This window comes from Periplaneta americana, chromosome 10 (assembly GCF_040183065.1).
Source record: "Periplaneta americana isolate PAMFEO1 chromosome 10, P.americana_PAMFEO1_priV1, whole genome shotgun sequence".
Taxonomy (NCBI): domain Eukaryota; kingdom Metazoa; phylum Arthropoda; class Insecta; order Blattodea; family Blattidae; genus Periplaneta; species Periplaneta americana.
Window position 1 is genome coordinate 77,085,790 of NC_091126.1, and position 26,593 is coordinate 77,112,382.

A 26,593-nucleotide genomic window follows, 5' to 3' on the forward strand; every position below is an offset into this window, starting at 1 on the left:
GTTGTCTACTCTTTTCCTGTAATTTTACGAGTAATTTATTTATTGTGAATGTCTTAATTAATAACATTTTCTGTGTAAGGTTTGAAGCTAACATTTCCATTTTGAATGACTTTCAACACTTGAAAATTGACAGAAACTGGTTTGTTAGACGAGAACGTGTAATAACTGTTCATCTTTTAAAACAATTATTCGCAGACATAGACACCATTCATCCTAAAAAATTCGCGAGGGGGAAAGTTTCAGTGGTTACAATTCCTTACCCTTTTATGTAACGGAATTCAACTCAGCAGAACACACATTCAGTTCTAACATTATTTAGAACAACAAAATACTTGTTTTCCAAGCTGTACAGTACTACAGTAGAGCGTCTCGTTTAGACACAGTGAAAACGTAAATAAAGTGCAGGTAACGTGTGGGGGGGAGGACGAGCCGTACGATAAACACGAGGGGTGCACAAAGTTTTAGTTACAACATTTATGGTGGAGCACTAATTGAAATTATATTTTCCAAAACACACAAAAAAGCAAAAGAACACAAATTTCATATCGTTATCATATACACATTTTAACAAACAAGCAACTGTAATGTTGAAATAATTCAGGTAAAATGCCTAAATAAATTGAACTTTGAGAAGGGATAATTACGTTTAGGAAATAGTGTTGCCACTTTAGACCAATAGACTGTAGTTCTGTTAATTCGGCCAGAGAAGATGGTAATTTTAAGGTAGTCATACAGAGAATGAAATTCATGACCGTAAAAAAATGCAGCTTGAAAGCAACATCGTATAAGTAGCAAATTTTGATTTGTTATATTGAATTATTTCAACGTTACAATTGCTTGTTTGTTAAAATGTGTATATGATAACGTTATGCAATTTGTGTTCTTTTGTTTTGTGTGCTTTCAGAAAATATAATTTAAATTAATCCTCCGCCATAAATGTTGTAACTAACACCTTGTGTGTCCCTCTAGTTTATCGTATGCTCGTCCTCCCCCACACATTATACTCTATTTTTTTTTTTCATGGAGTGCACTTTCATAGAAAGGACTTTGCCGACAGACCTTCTACTGCCCCCTACTAATTGGTTCTCATAAATAAATGTCTTCCTTACTGTGACGGAAATCTTGTCTTCTCCTGTCAGTAACCAATCACAACCCTTGTCCAGAAGAATTGACAGGCTCCCGTCAAATCCACGTGGAGGCAGAGTTGCTGCATCTTTTCCGAATTCCAAGAATCTCGTCAGTCTCATTTCGAGGGTCACCAGGATTGTGGCAACTGTGCAATGTTGGGACGAGGGGACAGGATGGAATTGTCAGAGGTGTTTGTGTAGGAAGTCATAAATCTGTAAGTGGGTGTTCAAAGGAGCCACCGAACTGCACTCCTTGAAATAAAATAGAGTATACCTGCACTTTGTTTAAGTTTGCACTGTGCCTAAAAGAGACGCTCTACTGTACATAGTGTTGGGTGTCTCAGGTTCGAACCTTATACACACAATGCGGCTACAAAACTTGTGCATAGAGGAGAGGGGTGGTGGTGTTCAGGGCACCTATCCGCCTGTCCGAGTCACAGCGTCGATATAAAATCGAGCAGATGATACAGTGTTGTTAGGAAAGCGATTTAAAATGGCACTCGAGTTTTATACACAATTTTGGATATTATTAACAGCAGCCTACCTGAGTTTTTTTATTGCAACGCTCTTTCATTGTACTGATGTGTATGTGTAAAATTATAACGTGTGTAAATGTAAGTTTTCAATGATTATATGTATGTATTTTTATTTCTGTGAACTATAAATAATAAATATCAAAATATCATGGTATAGATCTGTACTCGTCACAGTTTATGACAATTATTTTGTATCTATCTTGTATAAAAATAAAGAAAATAAAATGCAATATAATGTAAATTCTGAAAGTAGCAATAAAGTTATATATATATATATATATATATATATATATATATATATATATATATATATATATATATACACACACACACACAGAATGTTTCAAAAATACGGGGCATAATTTCAGGTATGTATTTCCCACATGTAGACAATCAAAATAGTTCATTACAACATGTGTCCGGAAATGCTTCATTTCCGAGTTATGGCCTTCACAACATTGAAATTCACCGGAACGTTTTTCTTTCCGCAGGTCGTTGTCATTACAGAAGATGTTCAAAATGTCCACCTCCTGCTTGAATACAGACCTCACATCGATGTCTCATTGACCTGCGAACATGATCCTAAACTCCAGGAGTATTGCGTATGTCCTCAGAACATGCCACAATTCGATTCCGAAGGGATTCCAAATCAGGCACCGGAGACGAATAAACCAATGATTTCAAATGACCCCACAAGTAGAAATCGAGAGGGTTCAGATCAGGTGAGCGTGGAGGCCAAGCAATTGGGCCACCTCTACCTATCCATCGATCAGGAAACCTTCGATCCAAGTACCGGCGAGCCGTACGGCTGAAGTGTGCAGGAGCGCCATCATGCAAGCAGTGAATGTGTTGACGATTGATCAGTGGTGTGTCTTCTAAAACATGAGGTATGGTGTTTTCCAGGAAGTTTGTGTACGCCTGTCTCGTAAGTCTGTTTACAAGTACATGGGGTCCAACTAATCGATCACCAATGATACCGGCCCACATGTTGAGGGAGAACCGCACCTGGTGATGAGATGGAACAGTTGCACGTGGGTTTTCATACGCCCATACATGCTGATTGTGGAAATTTGTTATGCCATCTCGTGTGAACTGTGCTTCATCTGTAAATAATACTAAGGCAGGAAAGTTCGGATTTACACCACACTGCTGCAAGAACCACTGACAGAACCTAACTCGTGCAGAGTAATCTGCTGGTGACAGGGCCTGTACACGTTGCAAATGATAAGGATACAATTGATACTCTTTCAACAGTCTCCAGACAGTCGTATGAGGAACATTGACTTGCAACGCCACCATTCGTGTGCTGATAGAAGGAGTCATGTTCACAGCCTCCAGAATCTCCTCCTGTACTCCTGGAGTTGTAGATCTTGGTCGTCCCCTTCCCAAACCAGGAGAGTTAAATTTTCCATACTCGCACAGACGGTAATGGAGACGTACAAATGTCTTCCGATCTGGACATTGTCGCTGTGGGTACCTCTCCTGGTACAAACGACGAGCCAGCGCAGCATTGCCGTCCGCCTTGCCGTACATGAAGTGTATCTCTGCCAGCTCTTGATTTGAATACATGTCGCACAGTCTAACGCCTACACAACACTGAATGTAACCTTCGCCTCGGAATGAACTGTCAGAATGCCCTATCAATGTCTCCTTTGACGGCAACGACCTGCGGAAAGAAAAACGTTCTGGTGAATTTCAATGTTGTGAAGGCCATAACTCGGAAATGAAGCATTTCCGGACACATGTTGTAATGAACTATTTTGACTGTCTACATGTGGGAAATACATACCTGAAATTATGCCCCGTATTTTTAAACACCCTGTATATATATTTTTTTTTCATGAAATTTTCCTTCGCTTCTTTCTTTCTTTCATTATTACTTCGATTTATCTCATACTAACACCGACATATTGCCATACGGTGAATGGGATATAATTGTAGGGATGAAAATGATATTATAGTAGTCCTAAACCACACAGACAAGATTTTACAAGAGAGCCTATTGAAGCTTTGGGGCCGTATTCATAGACATTCTTAGCGCGGGCTTCCGGTGGATGATCAGCGAAGTAACGTTTTTCGTATTCATGAACCAGTGTTAGCGATATGATATGATATGAATCCTGTACAAGTAACCAGTCGATAGTAGGGGCTAGTTTAGCACGCTCGTAGCGCTTGCTAGCGAAATGTCTATGAATAGCACCCTTGGAGTCCAATGCTATTAGATGCGGTATCATAATTTCTGCGGCGTATACTTACGTTTTTGTTGAGTATTTTTTAATAATATTTTACTAGCAGCTTCCTCATATACGTAGAACTGAACTCGCACATAAAATAATTTTTGTTGAAAGTGTGGCTTTGGACTATCTCGTTCTCACCCCTTCAATGTTTTACGACATTGCAGACAAGCTCACATTCGGGCCTCCCTGGTTAACCTGGCACAGGTCAAAAGCTGGGAACACAGCACAGCGTATGAGAAGGGACACACAGTTGGAACATCAATCTCTTCTGTTCGTTAAGTCAGGGATCAAACCACTAGTTTGAACGCGAAGACGCTTGCCGCTACTACTATCTATTTATCTATCACTAACTTTGGATAATAACAACACAAATGTACCGTATGTCTTTGTTACCCCAAATAATATTCACCCATAATTTGGAAATAAAGACGCAAATGTGTTTTCTGCTATTGTTGTCTTCACTTTGGCCAGCTGGCCTGAAGTGATGAAGACAGAATGGTATTTTGTGTCGTAATTGCTAAAATAGCAAACAGTTGATGTGAACAAATAAGCATGCAAATGTTCCAGGTGCCGTTTCAGCTCAGATTAATTTATTTTCTATTAGTAAAAAATGGCTTTTGTGTCGATGTATCACCGGAACTTTATTAGCAATTGTAATTTAATGTCTATATTCCATTTTACAAATTTGAAATATTTCAAAATTGAAGTTTTTAAAAATGAAATTTATAAAATTATTCATGATATATACTATTAACAAATGTGTGTATTTTTTTGACCTTTTATATCTGTCGACTATATGTCATGTTTTTATTGAATATCACTGGCTTCTGTTTGATTGTCTATATTAAATATGTCTTTTTTGTCTCTTTTTCTGTCTCTACTTTTTTTTTTGGTCTTGTGTGTTATTTATTGGTTTGAATTAAGTTACTTAATGTATTTAGTTAAACTGTCCTTGTAAATTTTATGTTATATTATTGGCTAAGACCACACCGTTCACGAGCCTAGCTCTTACGGTAGTGGCTAGAAACATTTTTGTTTTATAATTTTAATTTGTACTCACTAGCTAACTAGCTAGTAAAATAAAAAAAAAAGAAATATTGATAATAATACTTTATCTCCAGAACTGAATTTAGAATAAATAATAACTTCTCACAAAGAAAGAGAGACGTCTTCCTGCAAATCAGGTGATAATTCAAATCCAGACTACAATACAACACAATAATATAATCTAATTAATTAACATGAAAACGGAACTAATTTGGAAACTACAATTACTAATTACAAAAAAAAAAAATAATGAAATCTGTAAGTATGTGTGATGCATAAAGTTATGACCATGCTCTTGTTTTGCAGATACAACTTACCGTTACAATCGATTTAGTTCATCACCTATGGAACGGCGTGCATCAATGCTAGTGCGATTGGCACTAGAGAAAGACAGCGCTGATGTTTCTTCAGAAAGCTGTTTTTCTGTCGAACCGAGAGTTCTTCGTCAAGTAAAACCAAATGTGTGTACAAAAAAGTTATATATATATATAGTTACGTACTAATATTTTTCTTGTAATATACAGACTAGTTATAACATATTCCACAGATATAATATTCCTTCATACTCAACCAGTTCATGTAGATGATCATGATTAAGAAATCTTTGAGGAGGAGTATTTAAAAAGAAATAGAAATAAACCTGGAACAATTATTATTATAATCAGAATTTTTCAACAACAAAACTCTAGCCAGGCATCCCATGACTGCTATGACGGCGAATAAAATTATTTCAATGTTATTTGCTTAAATGTTTTAGAATATATTCTAATTTCTAAAATATTTGGTTCTAAAATATTCGCCGAGACAGCTGTCCGAAAGCAACATAGTGTTATCTCTGCGCCAGAAACAGATAACAGGATCAATGTTATGTAGGTAACTATATTCTTTTGACAATGTTGTGATTTTTTATAATAATTATCTCAAATAAATAACTTTTTCTAGTTGAGACAATAGATGAAAAAGCCTTTAAAATATATATAGTTGATCTATAAAAAAACTGATACTCAGAACTTTAAACTAAATACCAAGTTAACATGTGGATGTTGCGAACAAAATGGGACATTTCCACCGGGGGGGGGGGGAATTACGGTTTCGGTATGTTTAGAGAGACATCATTCTGAATACGTTACCGGTACCGTTTTAATTCCAACTCAGTCACTTCAATGAGAAACAGTATGGTAAAATCAGTTTCATCAATCAAAACCGGGTAATTCCATATCATACTAATGTCAATATTTCCATTGTCTTTTTTGTATCAAAAACAGACATTTACAACACTCTGTATGTGTTGCAATTACCAATCCATTCAAAAGCAGTCATTTCCACTTCTATGTGTAACAGTGATAATAGCCGCCCTGAGTGGCGCAGTTGGTATAGCGCTGTCCTTCTCTGCCCGAGGTTGCTGGTTCGATCCCGGCTCAGGTCGATGGCATTTAAGTGTGCTAAAATGCGACAGGCTCATGTCACGAGATTTAGTGGCATGTAAATGAAGTTCTGCGGAATAAAATTCCTGTCACACCGGCGACGCTGATATAACCTCGGCAGTTACGAGCGTCGTTAAAAAAACATAATTTAAATTTTTAAGAGTGATGATATCTTATTGCTAATTAAAATTATTAAAAAATATAATATATTCATTTTCCCATAACACAGTAGAATGAAAATGAAGGCTATCTTGGGAGATAAATTATTCAATTATTTTTTTCATGCAATTTGTATTCACATAGTTGAGCTAAATATGTTTTTCGTTAAAATTATTGCAAAAGTGTTACGGTAAGGTGATTATGTAGTAAGTCCCAGCCAGGCCATCATCGTCCCAAAATAGATGTCCCGGGCACATATTCTCCCGTTAGAGTGTAAAGGAACTCACAATATGCAAGTGATCAGATTTTTTTTTTCAAAATTTAATTAAAATATATGTATATATTTGGTAATGTAGGTCTATGTGCTCTGGACTCCTATTGCTGGAAGATTTCTGGCCGATGCTTTCTACATACTTACCTTGTAATATTATAGGCCTATTCGTTACTCCATGATACAGTCGATCTAACGCAGTTGATGTAAGTGACGTGTACCAGTATGTTTTACTGTTATAAATTTCAAACAGCTTTTTTCGACAAAAATTAAGTGAACATTTCCTCCACATTTCCAAATAGAACCGGACATTTCCAAAATATTTTTGTCCATAAAATGCACAGAAAATAACTGAAATCTTGATTATTGACATCATTAGAACGGACGTAACATGCACGACACATAAAATTATCGTTCACTTTGGGGTAAAGTGAAGGCTCGATACAGTTTTTTGTACTTTCCGAAAAGAAAAACACTATTTTTGAAATGACCGGTTTTGTTCACAATCTCCTCACGTTATCGTGTGTTTCTGCTTGCTAGAAAAATTTTATTTATAGGTAGTGTTAATCTATAGCTATTAAGGGAGATTTAACTTTAAAATATCTCAAACATTTTACAAAATTCAGGACTTGAATGAAGACTTTTCCGGAACAGATATTGATGAATTTAAGCCTTCATGATCGAATAGTAGTTCATTTCATCGTGTGAGAGTGAAAAGACAAAAAAAAATTCACTAGGTAAAAAGGTAAAAAGACAAAAAGGAAACCATAAGAACGGATGAAAACTAAAAGAAAGATGGCAAGAAACTCGATAGAGGTTTCAGGTATCAAAATGTTACAGATTACATACAGCTACAAAGTCTCTTACAAGGGTGTATTAATCACTACGAAAACAGGAATCGGTCGTGCTAACAAACAAAAAAGAATATAAGCCTAAACCAGGCTTATCGCAAAAATGTTCATCCAGGGGAGGAAAACAGATGTCCTACTGAAATTGATAAACATTAACATAACATCAAAGTATTACGACAATTTATACAATTTACTGTTTTGAATTCCTTTTTCATAAAATAAAAATTCCGTTTACAATAAATTAAGTTGTTTTAATTGAAAGTCGTCCTTCAATGTCTGTCGTAACTGAAATAAATAAAGAAATCGTAAGGTAACAATGACACAATTGAGGTGTATGCACATGCGCAGTGTGTTGTAAGTGAAACTTGCACGAAAAGGAAAATCGAGACTTTATTTGGCATCTGTACAAGACATCTTTAATTTAGTAATTTTTCTTTCATCTTTGATCCCGTTAAACATTAATTTAGGAAAATAATAATTATTAATATATGTGTAAATATTATGGCTCTGTGTGGAACATACATTTTAGAGCCGATAGCAGCAAGACCCACTCACACTGGTATTTACATTTGCTTCAAGGCGGATTCTTCCAGGGAGTTTCTCGTGAGCAGTAGTCAGTAGAATACAGTCATTATTGTGTGCAAACAAGCTTCGCTTTGGTTATGACTATACTTTCAATATAATTGTGCTTTTACAGTGGCTAGGGATCAAGACGATCTGAATTTTACAACTGTTTTTTTATAGCATGTTGTACTGATTAAGCACGGTGTACACCACGATCCAGACCACAATGACAACGATGGTTATGACTAGGAAGACTGTCTTAAGAGGATGCCAGGGACTCTCCAGAGGCCTGGGGTTGATGTACTTCTGGTACTCCTGCAGAGTCTTCTGGTATTGTTGATGGAGACGGAGGCACATTTCAGAGCAGCCCAGGGCTTCGCTTCCGTTGGCGGTCTCCGATACGTCCGTCTCCACAGTATTCTCGGTCTCCAACACGTCGATCTTCACAGTTTTTGCGGTCTTCGACACGTCCGTCTCCACAGTATTCTCGGTCTCCAACATGTCCGTCTCCACAGTACTCCCGGTCGCCAGAACATCCATCTCTATAGCACTCTCACTATCTCGCTCGAAGCCAGGGTTATCCATCTGCAACCAATTGGATCTTCTTTTATGACAAGTTCTATTTTAATAGAACGAATTATTAAGAAAACACATACACAACATACAGTAAATTAATCCCTTCCCACATTTTATTTCTATCGAGAAAAAAAATAATTGTTCAATATACAGTCATATAATTTATTAATTTCTCCCATGTCTAGAATATGTACTATAATATTATATATGTGGATGAATAATCAATAAATCGTTCTTACAGTAAATTGCTAGTTCTAACACAGTATTTTCCATGGTTGCATACGTTTACTTTAGAACTGTCTCTTGGACGAATAGTAAGATATGTCCAAAATAACAGAAGTTAGTACTTGAAGACATGCTATTTCAGTCTGTTATTTCCATTATGTCATTTCTTCATTTTTTCATTCTAATTTAACGTAGCAAGTGTCTAAATTTTAATTGGAGCCGTCACAAATATTTTTCAATATTCTTAAGTAACCAAACTTGCAGAAGTTATAAACAAGTATATATTAACTACATATGAGCAAGATTGAATATAAATCGTATTGTAAATTGCAAAAATTATTCCTTAATAATCATATTCCTGGTTTGGAAATAATTCCTTGCATACACACTAGGGTGGCCCTTAGTTATATGTGATTTTCTGTAGTTATTTGTTTTTCATCTCCCACCCCAGAATATTTTCCAAACCGCGGAAAAATTACTCCGTGTAAAATTTCATCTCAATCATATAATTTTAAAACGATCCCCAAAGGCTATAAAGTTTCAGATATTTTAATTTTCTGTGCAATTTTATGTAACTATTTTTCATTACTATTATTATTATTATTATTATTATTATTATTATTATTATTGTTATTATTACTACTACTACTACTACTACTACTACTACTACTACTACTACTACTATTGTTGCTATTATTATTATTATTATTATTATTATTATTATTATTATTATTATTAGAGGAGGAATGTTGAATCTCCTAAGGAATGTTTGCTGAAAATTAGTGTTGTGGGATTTAATCGATTAATCTAATCGATTAATCGATCAATTTCTGTTATACGATTAATCGATGAAAAATATTTAATCGAATAATCAAGTCGATTAAAATTAATCGGTTGTAGTTGATAATTTTATTTTATTTTATTGGGTTATTTTACGACGCTGTATCAACTTCTCAGGTTATTTAGCGTCTGAATGATATGAAGGTGAAATGAGTCCGGGGTCCAACACCGAAAGTTACCCAGCATTTGCTCGAATTGGGTTGAGGGAAAACCCCGGAAAAAAGCTCAACCAGGTAACTTGCCCTGACCGGGATTCGAACCCGGGCCACCTAGTTTCGCGGCCAGACGCGCTGACCGTTACTCCACAGGTGTGGACTGTAGTTGATATTAAAATTATTATTTCGTTAATACAAACTCATAGTAAAAATTCCGACAATATTTCTCTCTCGGAAATTGCTTACTTAAAAGTACAAGAGTACTGTTATTTTCTAACTGTAAACCAGATAATGTAGGGAAAATCTTTGCACAAACATTTGCGGACAATATGAGGACAGTGACCTAGTCTATCTCTATTGAAAGTTGAAACACAATGCGAAACCCTTATTAAGTTTTATGGTTTTTCAAGAAAACTTCCACCTTGTTGTCAGCTCATCTTCCTGGCTTATGAAATACATACATTTCTGGGATTCGTCCCCATCATCCCTTTTAAAATAGCCATGTCTACACTATGTCCAAGTGAGAGCGTAACTACCTTCTTCTCTTTTTATAACCTGGTAATTCGATTACAATAGGGGCCAGTCTTTTGTTTCAACCGCTTTAGTCTTGCAGTTTCTGTACTGAGGTTGTATATGAAGGTTCTGTGTTTAGTTTGATAAAGAAAAAAATCAGTTTTCTGTGGTTTGTTATATGAGAATTTGAGAGGTAAACTAGGTGAAACGTTTGAATTTAAATTGAACTATCGTGGAGAAGTGCTTGAGAGAAAAACAAATTTTCGTGTTTAGTGATGCAGGAAAAATTGTTACTAAACGTAGAGTGACACTTAAATCAGAGCATGTGAATGCATTCACACGTTTAAAATCATGGATGAACCAGTATTAACTAGGCGAGTCTTCATACTTTTTGTTATTTGTTTGTCTCAAAAATTCTCAGAGAAATTGACACAACAAATTATAAGCCTCATAATAAATATGTTAGTAAGTAATTAAAATAGTTGTTTTGTAATATATCGATACAATATATACAGATATACAACATTAATTATTTAATAGTTATGCTTATCACCGAACACAAGTTAAATTTATCAATAATTTTATATTACAGTATATTAAAACATTTTTAAACTCGATCAAAACTCGATTAATCTATAGATTAATCAATTAAATTCAAACAGTTATTCGATTAAATATTTTGATTGATCAACAGCACTACTGAAAATATGTTACACTTATTTCGTCAGTTTGCCATCACATACAAGCATAGAAGAAAAAGTGCAGGCCCTGTTTCGATATAAATTCAAGTAACACTGGTCGAATAAATGGTGCTTGTAAGAATATTGAGAAAATGTTTGATCGTGATTTACTTTACTTTCCATGCCGACATCACATGTTTGAATTAGACTTACGAAGTTGTTTTAATGCAGTAATGGGTCCAACATCCGGCCTAGATATGAACTTGTTTAACTTAACTCCAAAACATTTCTCTTTAACCTATTAGTTAAAAAAATCTCAGTTGAAGTTTCAACTTAAGCGTAAGAATAAAGAAAGTAACATATTATAAAGCCCTTGACATTATGGGGGGTGTTTTCCACATGTTATTGCGGACCTGGTGAATATTATTTAAAAATCGAATACTATTCATTTCTCATAAGATAAATACGCTGTCATTATTGAAATATTGGGCTTGGGATTTGAGCTTTAGATTTACGCTTGGAAAATCTTAATTAGATATTTATTGTCGATTACGAGACAATGGTAGCACTGCTCCTTGATTTTGATTAGAGATGTAGGAACTCCTGTAAGTGTATTGCAGGGGCTGACAGATTTAAGTCTACTTCCCAATTAGAAAAACCACGCTAAGAATTTTACCGCCCATTGAAATGCACCGCCTTCTAACGGTTTCGAACCCGCGGAACCCGGATTCAACGCCTATGACAGTAACTGTTCTACCATTTAAACTCTAGGGATATAGGTGGAGATGTCAGATTTTCGTAATCATAATAAATGTGGAATGTGCCCAAAATGCAGTCAGAATAAATAATTTTATGTTTAAAAGCCTATTAAGTATAGTCTAGTCTTGTACTTACTTACAAATGGCTTTTAAGAAACCCGAAGGTTCATTGCCGCCCTCACATATGCCCGCCAGCGGTCCCTATCTCTATCATCATAACCCACCTCCCTCAAATCCATTTTAATAATATCCTCCCATCTACGTCTCGGCCTCCCTAAAGATCTTTTTCCCTCCGGTCTCCCAACTAACACTCTATATGCATTTCTGGATTCGCCCATACCTTCTACATGCCCTGCCCATCTCAAACGTCTGGATTTAATAGTCTAGTCTTGCAGTTTTTAAATCCACGACAAAATGCGAAAGTAAGTATAAAATACAAATCGTACATGGTTTTGCGAAATAAGAGCAAAATTACACATCATGAGGCATTCTTGTCTTTCTGTAAAAAAAATCAAATACTTCTTTTTTTCTGTAAACAAACTTTTCAGTCCAACAGCGGCTCGTCGGATCAGTATACGTACCATAAACTGTAATAAAAAAAGTGTTGACTACTAAAGCAAGAAATTCATATTCTATTCCCGTAGACTCAGACAATTTTATGTGATTATGATTATTTTTATAAGCATTTACTAACCAGTACTAGAGACAATTCAGATGTTGATTGCCTACATATGTTATTGGCGGTACAAATAAGATGGCAACTCTTAGTCTATGCAGCTAATCTGTCCACCTGATCACATACCAATAGCGTTAGTGCTGAATGATTTTCAGTAAGTTAAATGCAATTGTCACAGATAGGCGAAACAGACTAAAAGGAGAGAAACGTTGAAATTTGTTCCATTTTAAATTTTGAACGAGTGCCTTTAAATGAATACTGGTTTTATTTTAAATGCATAACCTATAGGTCTCTCCGTGCCAGGAGGTACGCCTACATATTTTTGGAATGTTTCTTAATATTCACCATTTCACTGTAATTTCAGATATTCCTTTAGTTATTTATTATTTTAAAAAAAATGTCTGGAAAATACAGGAAATACCCCATTTAACACATTGATGGCATTGAATTTTTACCGAAAAGTGTTACATAGAAAATGCTCCATCTTGAATGCTGCAAAATGCTAAAGTTTTAACATTAATTATATAAAATACTATATCTGTTTTTAAAGTGGCAAATTTATTATTTTAATTTGCCAAAATCTACCATCAATAGATGAAAGCTAATCACTCGATTTTTAATCTGAAATTGAATTAATTTAGAATAAATTCTTCAATACAGTTGTACGATACGTTTATTCACATGCAGTCGCATAGTAATAGTAGTAGTAGTAGTAATAATAATAATAATAATAATAATAATAATAATAATAATGATGATGATGATGATGATGATGATGATGAGTAATTTAGTATTTGTTAGTTCAGTATATCTACCAAACATGAACAACATAGAACACGTAAGAATCTTTAAGAATAAATTTAGAAGCCATTCTGCAAGCCAGTATTTTAAATGTAAGCCTATTTTTATACTTTTAATGTTTCGAATTTGTACTTTGGGTAAAATAGAAGTAATAATTATATTTGAAAGTCTCTCGTGGAAAAGATAAAATGCCATACCATTCTCAATTACTGTGCGAGATAATTAAGTTTATCGAAGTGAATATTTCAGTTACACAATATTATTGGCCTTAAAAATTTGTTACTTTCACAGCAAAAAATTTCAAACACTTCATAACTTCAAACTACACAATGTTTAATAGTAATGAAACACTTATTAACTTATACCAGTACTGCGGCCAAGGAATTAATGGGTTATTGTAATATATCGTGCTACAAGACTACAAATAAAAATTTTGAAATATCATTTTGTACGATAAATTATCGTACAAATTTCTTATCTGATACACGTTTATGAGGTAAACAGAACAAAATAATTTACACTCGATTATGCAAGCAAATTAACATACAAAACTAATATAGCAGTAGTATTTTATAACAATGGCCATGGAGACATGAATCACGAGTCACAGAATTTGAGATTCTTCGGTCACTTTTAATTAAAAATTGTCGCTAACAAAAATCTAATGTTCAGAATATTTCCACACATATAAGCAATTATTAGTTCTTGTTTGTTCTAGGCCTAGGTTATACACACGAATTTGCTATATTCTCTGAATCAGTAATTTCCTTGGCCCTCAAGAAGAAAAGTGTGAAGTTCTTAATTGTTATAATATATGTCTGTTCTCTGTGTTGGCGACAAACGATAGCGTAGTGGTTAAAGTGATGCGCTACAAAGCCGAAGGTGTCATGGAATTTACAATTTGACACAGCCTAATACAACCGACTGCATTATGGCCTTGGGGTCGACACATCCAAAAAGAGAAATCAGTAATAACGGGCTTTCCTGCGTGAGGGAGGGTAGAAGGTGCAAACACGTGGAACAGACATGGTATCTCTACTCCTACTAACGTTGATTATCCGCAAAAGTGGGACCCTAATAGCAATAATATCATTTCCCCTTTTTACTATTTGCTCTAAATTTGAAAAGTTGCACAAAATGAAAATTGCAATAACCTCAATGAATAAAGAGAAACAACACCGTTTCTCTAGACAGGCCTATTCAATACTATAGCTTGCAGTTGAGAAAGGGTTGTGGTAATTCTCCAGAAAAACTACACCCAAGAATGAAAAAAATATACATATATATTTTCTTTAACTGACTTCTGTGAGATATATAATTTAGTGGTAAACACATGGTTTAGTCACAGTCTAGTACATATAGTCACGAAGCTTGATGTGATTTTTTTTTTGCATTTCTCGCGATGCAATAATTCAGGCTCTTAGCAACTGATAGTACTAGGAGCAATAGACTGTGCGATAGTGGCGATCCTAGTGGCTAGCAAATTAAGTTCAACTGTAATTGGATGCATATTCCCTACGTATTGAGCTTCGTGACTGTATGTACACTGACGTTCAAAGGTAGAGCTGAGACGAGATGTTGTGGCACCAACATGCGCGAAGTTTTAAATTGCCGACCAGCAGGGTAGAGGAGTGGGGGTTGTTTGGGTTACGGTTCTCAAGCTCAGAGCGGCAGGCATATCCGTTTCATCTCTTTCCAAAAACATTCGTCTTATCTTAGTAGCACTACTTTCCTACTCAAGAGTCCGAAGGTACCTAATGGAATGACGCCCGCTATTCCATCTTTATATTCTTATTCTCTGTCCGAATCAGACGACTGATCTGTGCTGGAATCAGATGTCCCTAAGTCTATGGAAATGCTCTCCAAAATACGTCCATCACGTGCTCAATTTCAATGTAATTGTTCTCTACTTTCTTCACATAATCATACACTGATATCCATTTTTGGAAGAAGCGATTGCAGAGTCGGCCTCTGCTTATGCGTAGCGTAGAAAATATAGATGAGTCTTCTTATGACTTCCTCATCAAAACTGTCTACAGCTGCAACAATCTTCTTCTTCGGCTGTGATTTTTCCGGACTGGAGAAAGAATCTGCTGTTCCTGCCTCAATATTCTTTCCTGATTCTTGCCAAAGTTTGCTTTGAAATACCATTGGCAGCCAGTACTCTTGCACACACGCTTTTCAATGGAATTGGCATTTCATTTACAACCTCTTCTGACATGAATTTCCATACATTGCATGCTATTTCATGTCCTTGACTATGAACTACTCTATGATTTCACACCTTAGACAATGCCATAATGAGTGCGCTCAGAAGGACAATGTTTTCAGTATTAGCAATAGCGGTAGTAGCAGAACGATCTGAACACTCGGAATGCTACTAACCAACTAACCCAACACCCCTCCAGTTGAGTGTGAGGGCGAGTCCAAGCAAACGAGCTAAAATACGTCCCTCGCGCCGGTGCCATGACTACTCGTCCGGGCTCTATCCGACCTACGATTTTATGATCTTGTAAGTGAACTTTCCAACCTCGGGATAAGTCAGAACCAAAGATATAAAAAAATTGACAAACTTTGTACCAGTTCTGCTAGTTCTCAATAGGTGGCACCATTAATGGGGCAGTTAACAAGTCAGAGAAAATGATTATGTAGATTAAGCATTAATTATTATCACAATTGACATATCAACGGTTTCCAGCTAAACCCAGTGTTGTTTTACAATCAGTTGAGTGGGATGAAAAATTGAATTCCATAATGCGGAAGTATTTATCTACAATTGGGAAGAGTAACTATTATCTTCGCCATCTATTCATAGAAACAATAACAAAAGAATCCACGTTTACACCAACAAATTATTATCGATCACTATTGATTAGTCGGATCAGATATCTTTGAACGTCAGTGTACTAGACTGTGGTTTAGTTTGCATCCACAAATATTTAAAAAATGAAAATGTTTAACACTTACCTGTATAGCTATTCTAATGCCCTGTTGTTGTAACCCCCATCTGTTACTAATTGAACACATAACATATGAAAGGTCCAGGACGAATTATTGGCAAATGATCCGTTTCCCCAATATTGCGCCCTCGACCTCTAGAACGTTATATGGATAAAAAGTATCGAGTTGGGCTGGCAAGGGGGCTTCAACAGTACATTAATAATACAATGTAAAGCGCCCAATGGGCACGATATTAAAGACTAGTAGGTAAAGCGTTCTGGGTGAACCCCACACTAGTCCATTATTCTCCGTTTACAGCTAGACAGAACTGAACCAGAGATACTGTTCTCTTGTTGCACTCCAAAGCATGGTACGTATCACACTGATTGTTACACTCATGGCTGGGCTGATGGAAGAACTTCGGTGGTGAAATCCATGAATCACAAATCTTGTTACAATGTGTCTGAGCTCGTACTCTGCTCGCATCCATTCTCTATTTAGCATGGCATCCGTGTTGTAGAAACTGTCGCTAATAGACTCTCTCTTCCTTCTCAGCTCCCGTAGTAGTTCTTCGCATGCTGGTGTGGATGGCAAGAGCAATTGTAGTCTGAGGTTTTCTATCAGGAAAGTTTCTCTTGCCAGTACATACACGTACCGAGATAAAGCGAATTTTGATACCCATAGCACCCTCTTCAAGAACCTAGGCTTCAAACTTTCGAGCTCCCGTAGCTGTTTGCAGGATAAGTACTCCCATATGACCTCTAGTCCATATGTTAGAGCGGGTACAACTTTGACCCGGAAAAGTTTCATTGCTGACTCTACTGACATTTTTTGTAGTTCCCTGATGTCGTTTATATTTCTGAGCGCGACTGCTAGACTCTCCTGTAGATGGATCGTGAATGCTGTCCCGGTGACTTGCATAGTGATTCCTAGATATCTGAATTGCCGCTTCGGCGTTAGCATTTGTCCGCCACAGACGATGTAGTCATCCTTGCTCAGCCGTCCTCTTCTGAATACCATTAATTCTGTTTTTAGGACGTTCAACACCAGTTCGTTCTCCTCTGCCCATTGTTTGATGAGATTTGTTCCTTTCTGCAGGTCTGTTAAGCTATCCGCCGCTAGTGCCATATCATCTGCATATATGTACACTGAGAGGTTCTGCACTTCTTCCTTTAACTTGTTGGCGATATCATGCGTCAGTATATTGAAGAGTATCTGACTCAGAGGGTCCTCTTGGAGCACTCCAATTGTTTGGCTGATCCACTCCGATTGGGTGATTCCATCGTGTATCTGAACTTGGTTATCCGCTAGGATGTTCGACAGTAGCCTCGTCACGTCAGATTTTCCGATGAGGTTTTCCAGTTTCACCATGAGTTTCCTTCTGTTGACCGTGTCAAAAGCTTTCGTGTAGTCAATGAATTGAACGTACTTTCTCCCACCGGCAGTTAGCTTTTCTTGTATCTTCTTTAGGAGACGTTCAGCGGCCATCAGGGTTGATCTGCCCTTCTGGAACTCGAACTGATCTTACGGTAGCAGATGCTCCGCCTGAGAATCCATTCTCTGGGTTAGTAGCTTGGTAAGTAGTTTGCAAGCCGCCGATTCTAGGGCAATCCCTCTATATGACTCCGGCCTGCTCACAGCAACTTTACCCTTGTACAGCAGTTTGATAATTGACTTGCGCCACATGCTGGGTATGGTGCCCATCTCTAAGCACTTGTTAATAAGCTTTGTCCATATATGTTCGAGAAACGACAGCGAAATTATTAAGTGTTCGTTGTATAGTCCGTCTATGCCAGGGGCCCTGTTTTTCATGCCTTACTTCCTTGTTGGTGAAGGGCGTAGTGTGCTGTACCCCAGTTTTTTCCTTCAGCTCCGGTCTGGTCTCTTTGGACATTGGAACCTCTCTCATATGTTTTTCCCATATTTCCATCGGGATATCGGCTGGAAAACGAGGCTGTCTTGGTCTAAGGGCTTTATATGGGTCCTTCTCTATTTCAACAGATTGTGCATCTGGCGTGCAGTTTCTCCTCCTCCCTGTCCGTCATATGAATCACCATGGACGTGATCGTTGTCGTCTGCTTTTTTGTTCCGCTCTGCACCATCCGATGACAGGAGGTGCTGGACATTACAAGCAGCTTCGCGCGTTGGGTCGACAGATGTCGCCACCTGTCCCTTCGGTCTGTTGTCTTCTCCGCCCTGCTTGTCTCTTATCCTGCTCGCTATAACCTCGCAGTGTAACTCCGTCTTTTCAATAATTTTATCATCTGCTACAATTTTCATTGTTTCAAAACAGTATCTGATCTCGCTTACCGCCTGCAGTATGGCGTCCTTCATGTCTCTCTTCAGATATCCGCCTCTTTCCGGACATTTGTCAAACTTTCGAGAGCACGCTCGAGTCGCTCAACAACAATTTCCGCCATCTTTTTTCGATTTTCACATTACACTAGAATGTCCAAATATGAATAAAATGATTTTTATGTTGAAAAGTATTTGTGATTGCAAACTAAAACCAAGCAATAAGCACTACTTACATTTCACAGAAGTCAGTGAAGCAAAAGAAAATGCATTTCTTTAGTGTACCTTTTCTAGAGATTTACCTCGATTTTTCCTCTCTACTTATACTTGACACCAGGTTGAGCACAAATTGCTGTATATTACAACGTCATGGTTCTGGAGATCACACTATACAGTCAGGGGTATAATAGGCCAATTTTTACATTAAATTTACAATTTAAAGAAACCCTTGGGCATTAAAAGAAATAATCTACGCCCTAACTAGGCTATATGGCTGTATTTTGCGAATTTCCAATACTACTTACTGCAAATAAGGAAAAATGTCACGCAAGAAATAAAATTGAGGGTAGCATATTTTCTGTATCGTCAGTACCGGTACGGTTTCCACTACATTTCGGGCTTTTTAGAGTAAAAAATAACCGTCTTTTACATTACCTTGAAGCTATATAGTAACAGAAATTAGTCCACTTTGATATGAAAATTAGCTATAAGCCTGAATCACTACAGATGTGAAGCATTCTATCTCTTTGATACAGCTATGCACCTACATAATAGTGAACAGTTTCAGCTAATTTAAGACGATAGGAAAGCACTTCATAGGCCTACATAGGTAGACTATATATAGGCTATGTACATACACTACATACATACATGCATGCATGCATGCATACGTGCATAAATCAATGCATACCCACACACATACACACATACATACACTCACACATACAAAGAATTCGCTCCTTTGTGCTAGAAATCGAAAAAAGTATTTTTGACACTAAAATTCAGCTGAACACAGTACAAACTCATTATGTACAATATTTCCCATATTTGGCTAAACTCCAGAACATGGATTGCACCCTTCCCCTCTACCCCCACCGCACCTACCATGCAACTAGCTACTTTCCTTGCAGACTCCTCCCTCTCTCGCGTTCTCACGCTTCATCTCGCTCCGTCCGAGACACGCGCCACCTCGAAACACCATGGCGGCCACTGACGATCTCCGTAAACATCGCGCCGATGATCCGACGTGTAACACATGATGAAAAAAGCGGGGTATCGGGGCTACAAGCCCCGATTATGATCCGACGTGTAGCACATGATGAAAAAAGCGGGGTATCGGGGCTGCAAGCCCCGATGATGATCCGACGTGTAGCACATGATGAAAAAAGCGGGGTATCGGGGCTGCAAGCCCCGATGATGATCCGACGTGTAGCACATGATGAAAAAAGCGGGGTATCGGGGCTGCAAGCCCCGATGATGATCCGACGTGTAGCACATGACGAAAAAAGCGGGGTGTCGGGGCTGCAAGCCCTGACGAGGGGTGTCGGACACTGAAAAGTGCCTTTTGGAAAACATGATGCGCATTTGACAACCCATCACCAGTATCTGTGCGCGAAGTTAATTTCATGTCGCCACCACATTTAGGGCAAGTGTACGTACTTGCTAATAACCCTTTCTGCTGCAAAAACCGTATCAAATTACTGATATCGCTCCTAAAGTTATGCACGGCGAAAATATCGACGAACGATTCCATGTTCCTGGTAGAGTAACACAGTCGCACATCCAACCCTTTCGCACGTCGGCACAAAACTGTCGCCACGCCAAGATGTCCAGCGCATAGACAAATAACAGCGTCACCTGTTAATTTCGCCACCCCTTCTTTCTCTGATTGGCTTTTCGTGGCTTAAGTCCCGTTAACTCAACGCTCCTTTACTCACTCACCCGCCCGCCCGCCCGCCATCTAGTCGCATGAATTTACATTAATTTATGCACTTAAAATACAACTTAAAATCGCTTCATTATAACATATATATCCCTCAACATTATTACAAGCGAAAAAATATTGCTTTCATGATGATTTATCTTAAATACCATCACGTCTACACATTAATTTATTCTTGATGATTGACGCTTGCAACCCGCATGTTTGCAATTTTTTCTTCTTCGTGAAAATATATACGAGTTCCGAATTTTTTCTACCAAGAACACGTGTTCTCCAGAGAGACTACTGAGGATTCCGGCTGCTGAGGGCTGAGGGCTGAGGACTAGAGGATTCGACAATGAAGATGAACACATGAAGAAGAATAACAACATATACAACAAGGACATTGAAGAACAGAATACCACCCCATGAAGAAATGAAGAGAGAGAGAAAGGAAAAGAGGAGAGAGAGAGAGAAGACAGGAGGGAAAGGAAGAGGGAAATTACCCTCCAGCAGGTAATTTTTTCCATTCACAGCTTATGTTGGCATGCCCCCCACCCTTCATTACCCATAATTCCCACCGGCCCCTAGTGACTTGGGGAGGGGATGGAAGGTGCAATCCATGTTCTAAAATTTTCCCCAGTATTTGTAGTATTGAAAAGCGTTATCTGTGCAAGATACGCGGCAGAGTTGCAACAAAGAAAGCCACAATTAATCATGGCGTCTTAAAAATTACTTACATTGAAAAGGTCAACAGCTGCTGATATTTCTGGACAGCGGTGTGCAGAATGTTGCGTACAGGTACAGAATGTTGAATTCACCTGAAAATATTTCAAATATGAATTAAACTTTGCACTTATTTTACCCATACGCAGACGTAGAACTTCTTGCTATGGCGTCATTCGCGATCCGTCACGTTTACGGATCTAAAAATCACAAGTGTCAAGTTATGTATCTTTTGTACTATTCTAAATGATTTAGAATAATGCAAAAGAAACATAACACTTGTGAACAATAAAATTACTGTTCACAATGCAATAAAATTATTGTCCAAGATATTAAGTGAGCTAGTATTCCCCGAAACACAGCGAATAAGTTATACTCACACGGATCAAGTGAAAGAAAACGGTAGACCACCTATCGCGACACCAGACTTGAACAAAATGGCTGATTTCACCGCTGCACAGCGAGGCTACAACGTAGCTACTTTAATCTGATTGGCTGAAATAAAATATAGCGATCTGCCTTAGAGCGATTGATTCAAATGAAATGACGTGTGGCAGAGCCATCTTCAGTTACAAGCCGGAGTATGGGTAGATTTGGCAACGCAGAGTGGAGGCGGGCGGAGGCGAAATAAAGGCATGACGTTTGACGTTTTAGTGTTTTGATTTCGTTGTCACATGTACGTTTTCGACGTTAATTGATACAAAAGTAACAAGGGAAGGATTTCGGCTCGAACAGAAATTTCGTATCCAAAATTTGTATACAGGCCCATCTTTACATCTCTGTAAAGCTCCCAAATGCATTCGTTTGTGTAATGTGTGGTTTGTCTGTTAGAGCACTGTACAAGTTGAGGGGTGGGGAGAGTACTGCACAAGTTAAGGGGATGGGACACCTTACCCGTAATCCTAGCCTAGCCTAGAAGCTAGTGCGAGTGGTAAAATATCTAAAGCCCATTTAAGAACATTATTCTCCAACATTGTCTGAAAATATTGCAGCTAATCAAAAGTATGTACTGTTGTGTTAGTCACTTAATGCGCACAAGGACGCAACCTTAGTACATGAATCTTTCCAAGGCTAGAACATGGAAGGTATGATCATTCCACCTAAAAAACCTAAATATATCCAGCCTCTGAATATCTATTTCCTTAGACAATACAAAATACAGACTCGGAGGATAACACATTACATAAGGACTCTTGCTGAGAATCCAGAACTTAACTTTGGAAATCGAGTGTTTATAATGAAAATGCACTCTGTTATTCATAACCAGTTGTCTGCTCCAGTATATCGCCCCATGCTTCAGTATTCCTGACAGTCAGTTGGTTACGTGAATCCTGAACAAGTCTCGGACTTGAAAAATGTAATTCAGGTGGTATTTGATTTTTCAGCACTGGAATGTGATTCAGAAGATTGTTCAGGTGTTGCTTCTGTGTTTTGTGATTATTGCTCTGCTGCATGCTGTTTCATGCATTTTATAGAGAATCCTCACGTACATTTTTAAAGAAGTGTATTGACCAATACCAACCAAACGGAGAGTTACACAAATGAATGCTTTTAAGGTCTTCATCACCATTGTGAGGTAAGCGTCTGTACAAATTTTTAACCAAAAATTCCTGTTCGAGCCGAAACCCTTCCCTTGTAAGTGCATATGATCAAGATTCAGTGTATTGATGTACGTAATTTATTACGGAATCCGAAATGGTATTTTATTTGAGTTTCAGAATACCGCGTAACTACTTGCATACAGCCAATTATAACTTAAAAAAATTAAAAGCATACGTGTTTTTATTGATGATACATGGGAAAATAAATAAACACTTAAAGAAATGTTACTTGTACCAAAAATAAATAAAACAACGATGTACTTTCGAAATACCCTATTCCAATCAATTAACTATTATGTGGGTAGTAAATTGACAAAGTTTTGCCGCTTTATTTTGTTTCACCTCTGACGTGAAAGGTCTAGGATATCATATAGGCCTACATTTTAATTTCATGTGATTATCTGTCGTGCTTTTCTATAAATATTTCAGATGCCCAGGAAGGCAGTTTTAGTTTGAACCTCGCCAGTCACCATAACAATACTGTAATCCTAAATTATTTGTTACAAATTTTCTAAAACATAATTTTAAATAGGCCAAGGCCAAGTATAAAGATCTATGAAAAATGAAGAAACATACCTTCAACATAATACGTAACAAAACACATCATTATCTATTAAGTATGTGCCAATTAGCGTAAACTCGGTGAACTTTAAATCCTGTAAATATGAAGTGAAAAGAAACATGTTTATAACTAATTTATTACAAAAGAAATAATATTAATAAACAAACCTTCGAAACCAACAAAGTGAGTGTATGCATCTACAAATATAGACAGTTCTGACGTATAGCAGGCAATCCGAATCTTCAACAAAACTGCAACATTTATGGGATCAGAAAGCAGCTGTTTACAATGAACTTGAAAATCAACGGCGTAACTTTATTGATATAGCAGGCGTGACCCAACAATTTGGTTAGAATTCTGATACACCACAAACCACAAGTAAGACTATAAAAATGTAGTTTATACAATAATTAATATTTAGAAGAATTGTCAATCATTTTGTCATTAATAATAACCGTAAAAATTACCAAAGACTGCAGCCATATTTTCATTTATTGTCTTGCTTTTATCGCCAACAGGCACTTAGTTCATAATGCATCAACAATTAACTTTGGTACGAACATAATTCCATCGACACACACTTATATTGTAACATTAATTTACATTGAAAATCGGCATTAGCACAAACACGTGTTCTGGATAGTAGGCCTCCGGTTGACAGTTAATTACAGTGTTGCCGACGTATGGCTCCGGCTTGTAACTGAAGAAGGCTCTGCGTGTGGGCGTTAGAACTTCCTGCACGAATTCTGAGAAAGAGTAGGCTTTGGAATCTTTCATTTTCTACTGCAGAAGAATAATTGTCTTCAAATATTATTATTATTATTATTATTATTATTATTATTATTATTATTATTATTATTATTATTATTATTATTATTATTATCACTGAACTCGAATATCTATGTAAAAGCATATTCTATTCCTAGCCATTTAGATGGTCAGGAAATATAAATATAAATTAATCACCATATTAAGGGTATTAATTATGTTTCATTTTTTATTTAACATACCTGTACATATTTCGACAATTTTTACGTATCCCACACGATTTTACATGAAACTACATACGAGGGTCACATCATAAGTCATGGCAACTATACTATATCAGCCAATAAAACTGCAGGAATAGAAATTCTCTATATACGATTAAAGGTCACTGGAATGTGCTTCGAAATGCTAGTACCAAATTGGACCCGAGTACAGGAGGCAATGAGTAAGGGAAATTCGAAAATTCGTAAAGAGAAAGCATTATTTTATTATGCACAAAAGAAAACTAAGTAGGTCTACATTACTCACAGCTAACACCCTTCAAAATAAACCCCCAAGGCCTCCACACATCTTTGCTGACGGTGATGCAGGCGTTGAATATCATCGTCTGTGTGCGATTCGTCTATATCAGCGGTGGCGAAAATGTAATCGTGCGCCGAGCCACTGTGTAACCTGCAACGTGCATAGCACTTATGGAGGGAGGCGGACACCCGAAGGGGAAGTGAAGCAACTGTCTGACTTATTAACGGATTTTCATTTTCCTTACGTCAAGAACTTAAATATAATTTTACATAGTACAAGGCTACAAACTAATGTTTAGTACGTGTAACGAAGAAAGAAATGAACAATAAATGAACAATATCACAACCTAAAATTAACTGTCTTCAGAATGTCTCTGCGACAAAGTTTCAAAATCAGGAATTATGTCACTTACTGCCAGTGGTAGTTGATCACGAAAGTATTTGTCTGTCAGTCGTGATCTATATTTGGTTTTTACTATTTTAATTGTTGAAAATAATTTTTCACAAACGTAAGTTGTAGCGAACATGGCTTCAGCAGAGCAAGCGAAAGAACGAAGCTTCGGATATTTATTTTTTGGCAAAGATTTGAAAGTTCAACATTTTTCAAGACCTTATATCTAGCTTTCATTTGACATCACATAGTAAATGAGTGAGTTCAAATTGAATAGCTAACCGCATTATTCGTACATCTGCTGAAAAAGGGTCGTCGTATAGAGATGATGATGATGATGATGATGATGATGATGATGATGATAACATTAACACTTAACCTTTTATGTTTCATGAGTGACACGTAGTATAATTCCGTTTTATGTTATACAACCGTTTTCCTCGTAATACTTGTGAACAAATCATACATTTAATATTCTCATCATATTGACAGCAAAAAAATGCGTCCTCCCATCCTACTTGGAACTTTCGTACATGGTTTTGAGAGAGACATATGCCACTCGCAGGTCAGAGACAAATACAAATGGAACGGAGTTTGACTCCAGTGAGTGAGAGGGTGGGGGTTGGCGGAGGTTAGAAGCAAGCGAAATGCGCAGCTATCACTGCGGGCCACAATGTCTCGCGAGTCACGTTCTCGCCACGGCTGGTCTATATGTACTGTACCACCTCTCGTCGAAACGCTGTTAAGATATCCTCCCTGTCTGCAAACCGCTTCCGGCGCAGCGGCTTCCACCCAACGTGCAACGTGCAACGCACTATCACCCAATGGTTCTCGTAGCTCAGAATGACACCGACGAGCATTTCTGTCACGAAGAACTGCAATTTTCACCTATGAACGCTGTTAAACTTTACTTACATCCATCTTGGAGCACAACCTCTAGCATAACTAACTTTTGCGTGTGCTGTCATCTAGCCACCAATGTACACAGACGCAATCTGATGATGACATCCCGTACAGTGTACAACAGATTTTCAATCGTATATATTGAACTAACCACATTTTCGCTTATTAGAAAGGTATAACATTTTTGCCACGAATTATGAAATGATCCACGTATTTTGTGCTTTTCGAATGCTTTTGTATATTAATTAAACACTTTTGTATTACTATACACTGTTTCGGTGAATATAACAGCCAAAATGAATGTACCAATGAAATATGTAATACAGCAAAGAGACAAGAGTAAAATCCTTCCAGCTCTGGAAAGAAGCCTCACATGAACAATGCAGTTTGTATTTTTACGAGCTACAAAAAGAGTGATCGGTTCACGGCATCTATCTACATAGCAAATTGCAATCAGTATATTTTTTAGTATCACAGGGTGTTTGAGAAATGCTGTTAATAAAAAAGAAGCCGTTTACCGTTTAT

At 37.2% G+C, this 26,593-nt stretch overlaps 1 protein-coding gene across 1 annotated transcript; it reads right to left on the reverse strand.

Moving 5' to 3' along the window:
- Positions 1 to 8,056: 8,056 nt before the first annotated feature.
- LOC138707305 (uncharacterized) lies at positions 8,057 to 21,817 on the reverse strand. The gene is made up of 3 exons (XM_069836618.1): positions 21,703 to 21,817; positions 21,337 to 21,417; positions 8,057 to 8,801 (listed from the first exon to the last, which is right to left on the reverse strand). Exon 3 carries the CDS (start codon positions 8,799 to 8,801, stop codon positions 8,391 to 8,393), a length of 411 nt encoding a protein of 136 aa, XP_069692719.1. The 5' UTR covers positions 21,337 to 21,417; positions 21,703 to 21,817; the 3' UTR covers positions 8,057 to 8,390.
- Between the last annotated feature and the right edge of the window lie 4,776 nt (positions 21,818 to 26,593).

Excerpts from the sequence above, each read along its gene's own strand:
- LOC138707305 (XM_069836618.1), bottom strand. The coding sequence starts at position 8,801 with ATGGATAACCCTGGCTTCGAGCGAGATAGTGAGAGTGCTATAGAGATG.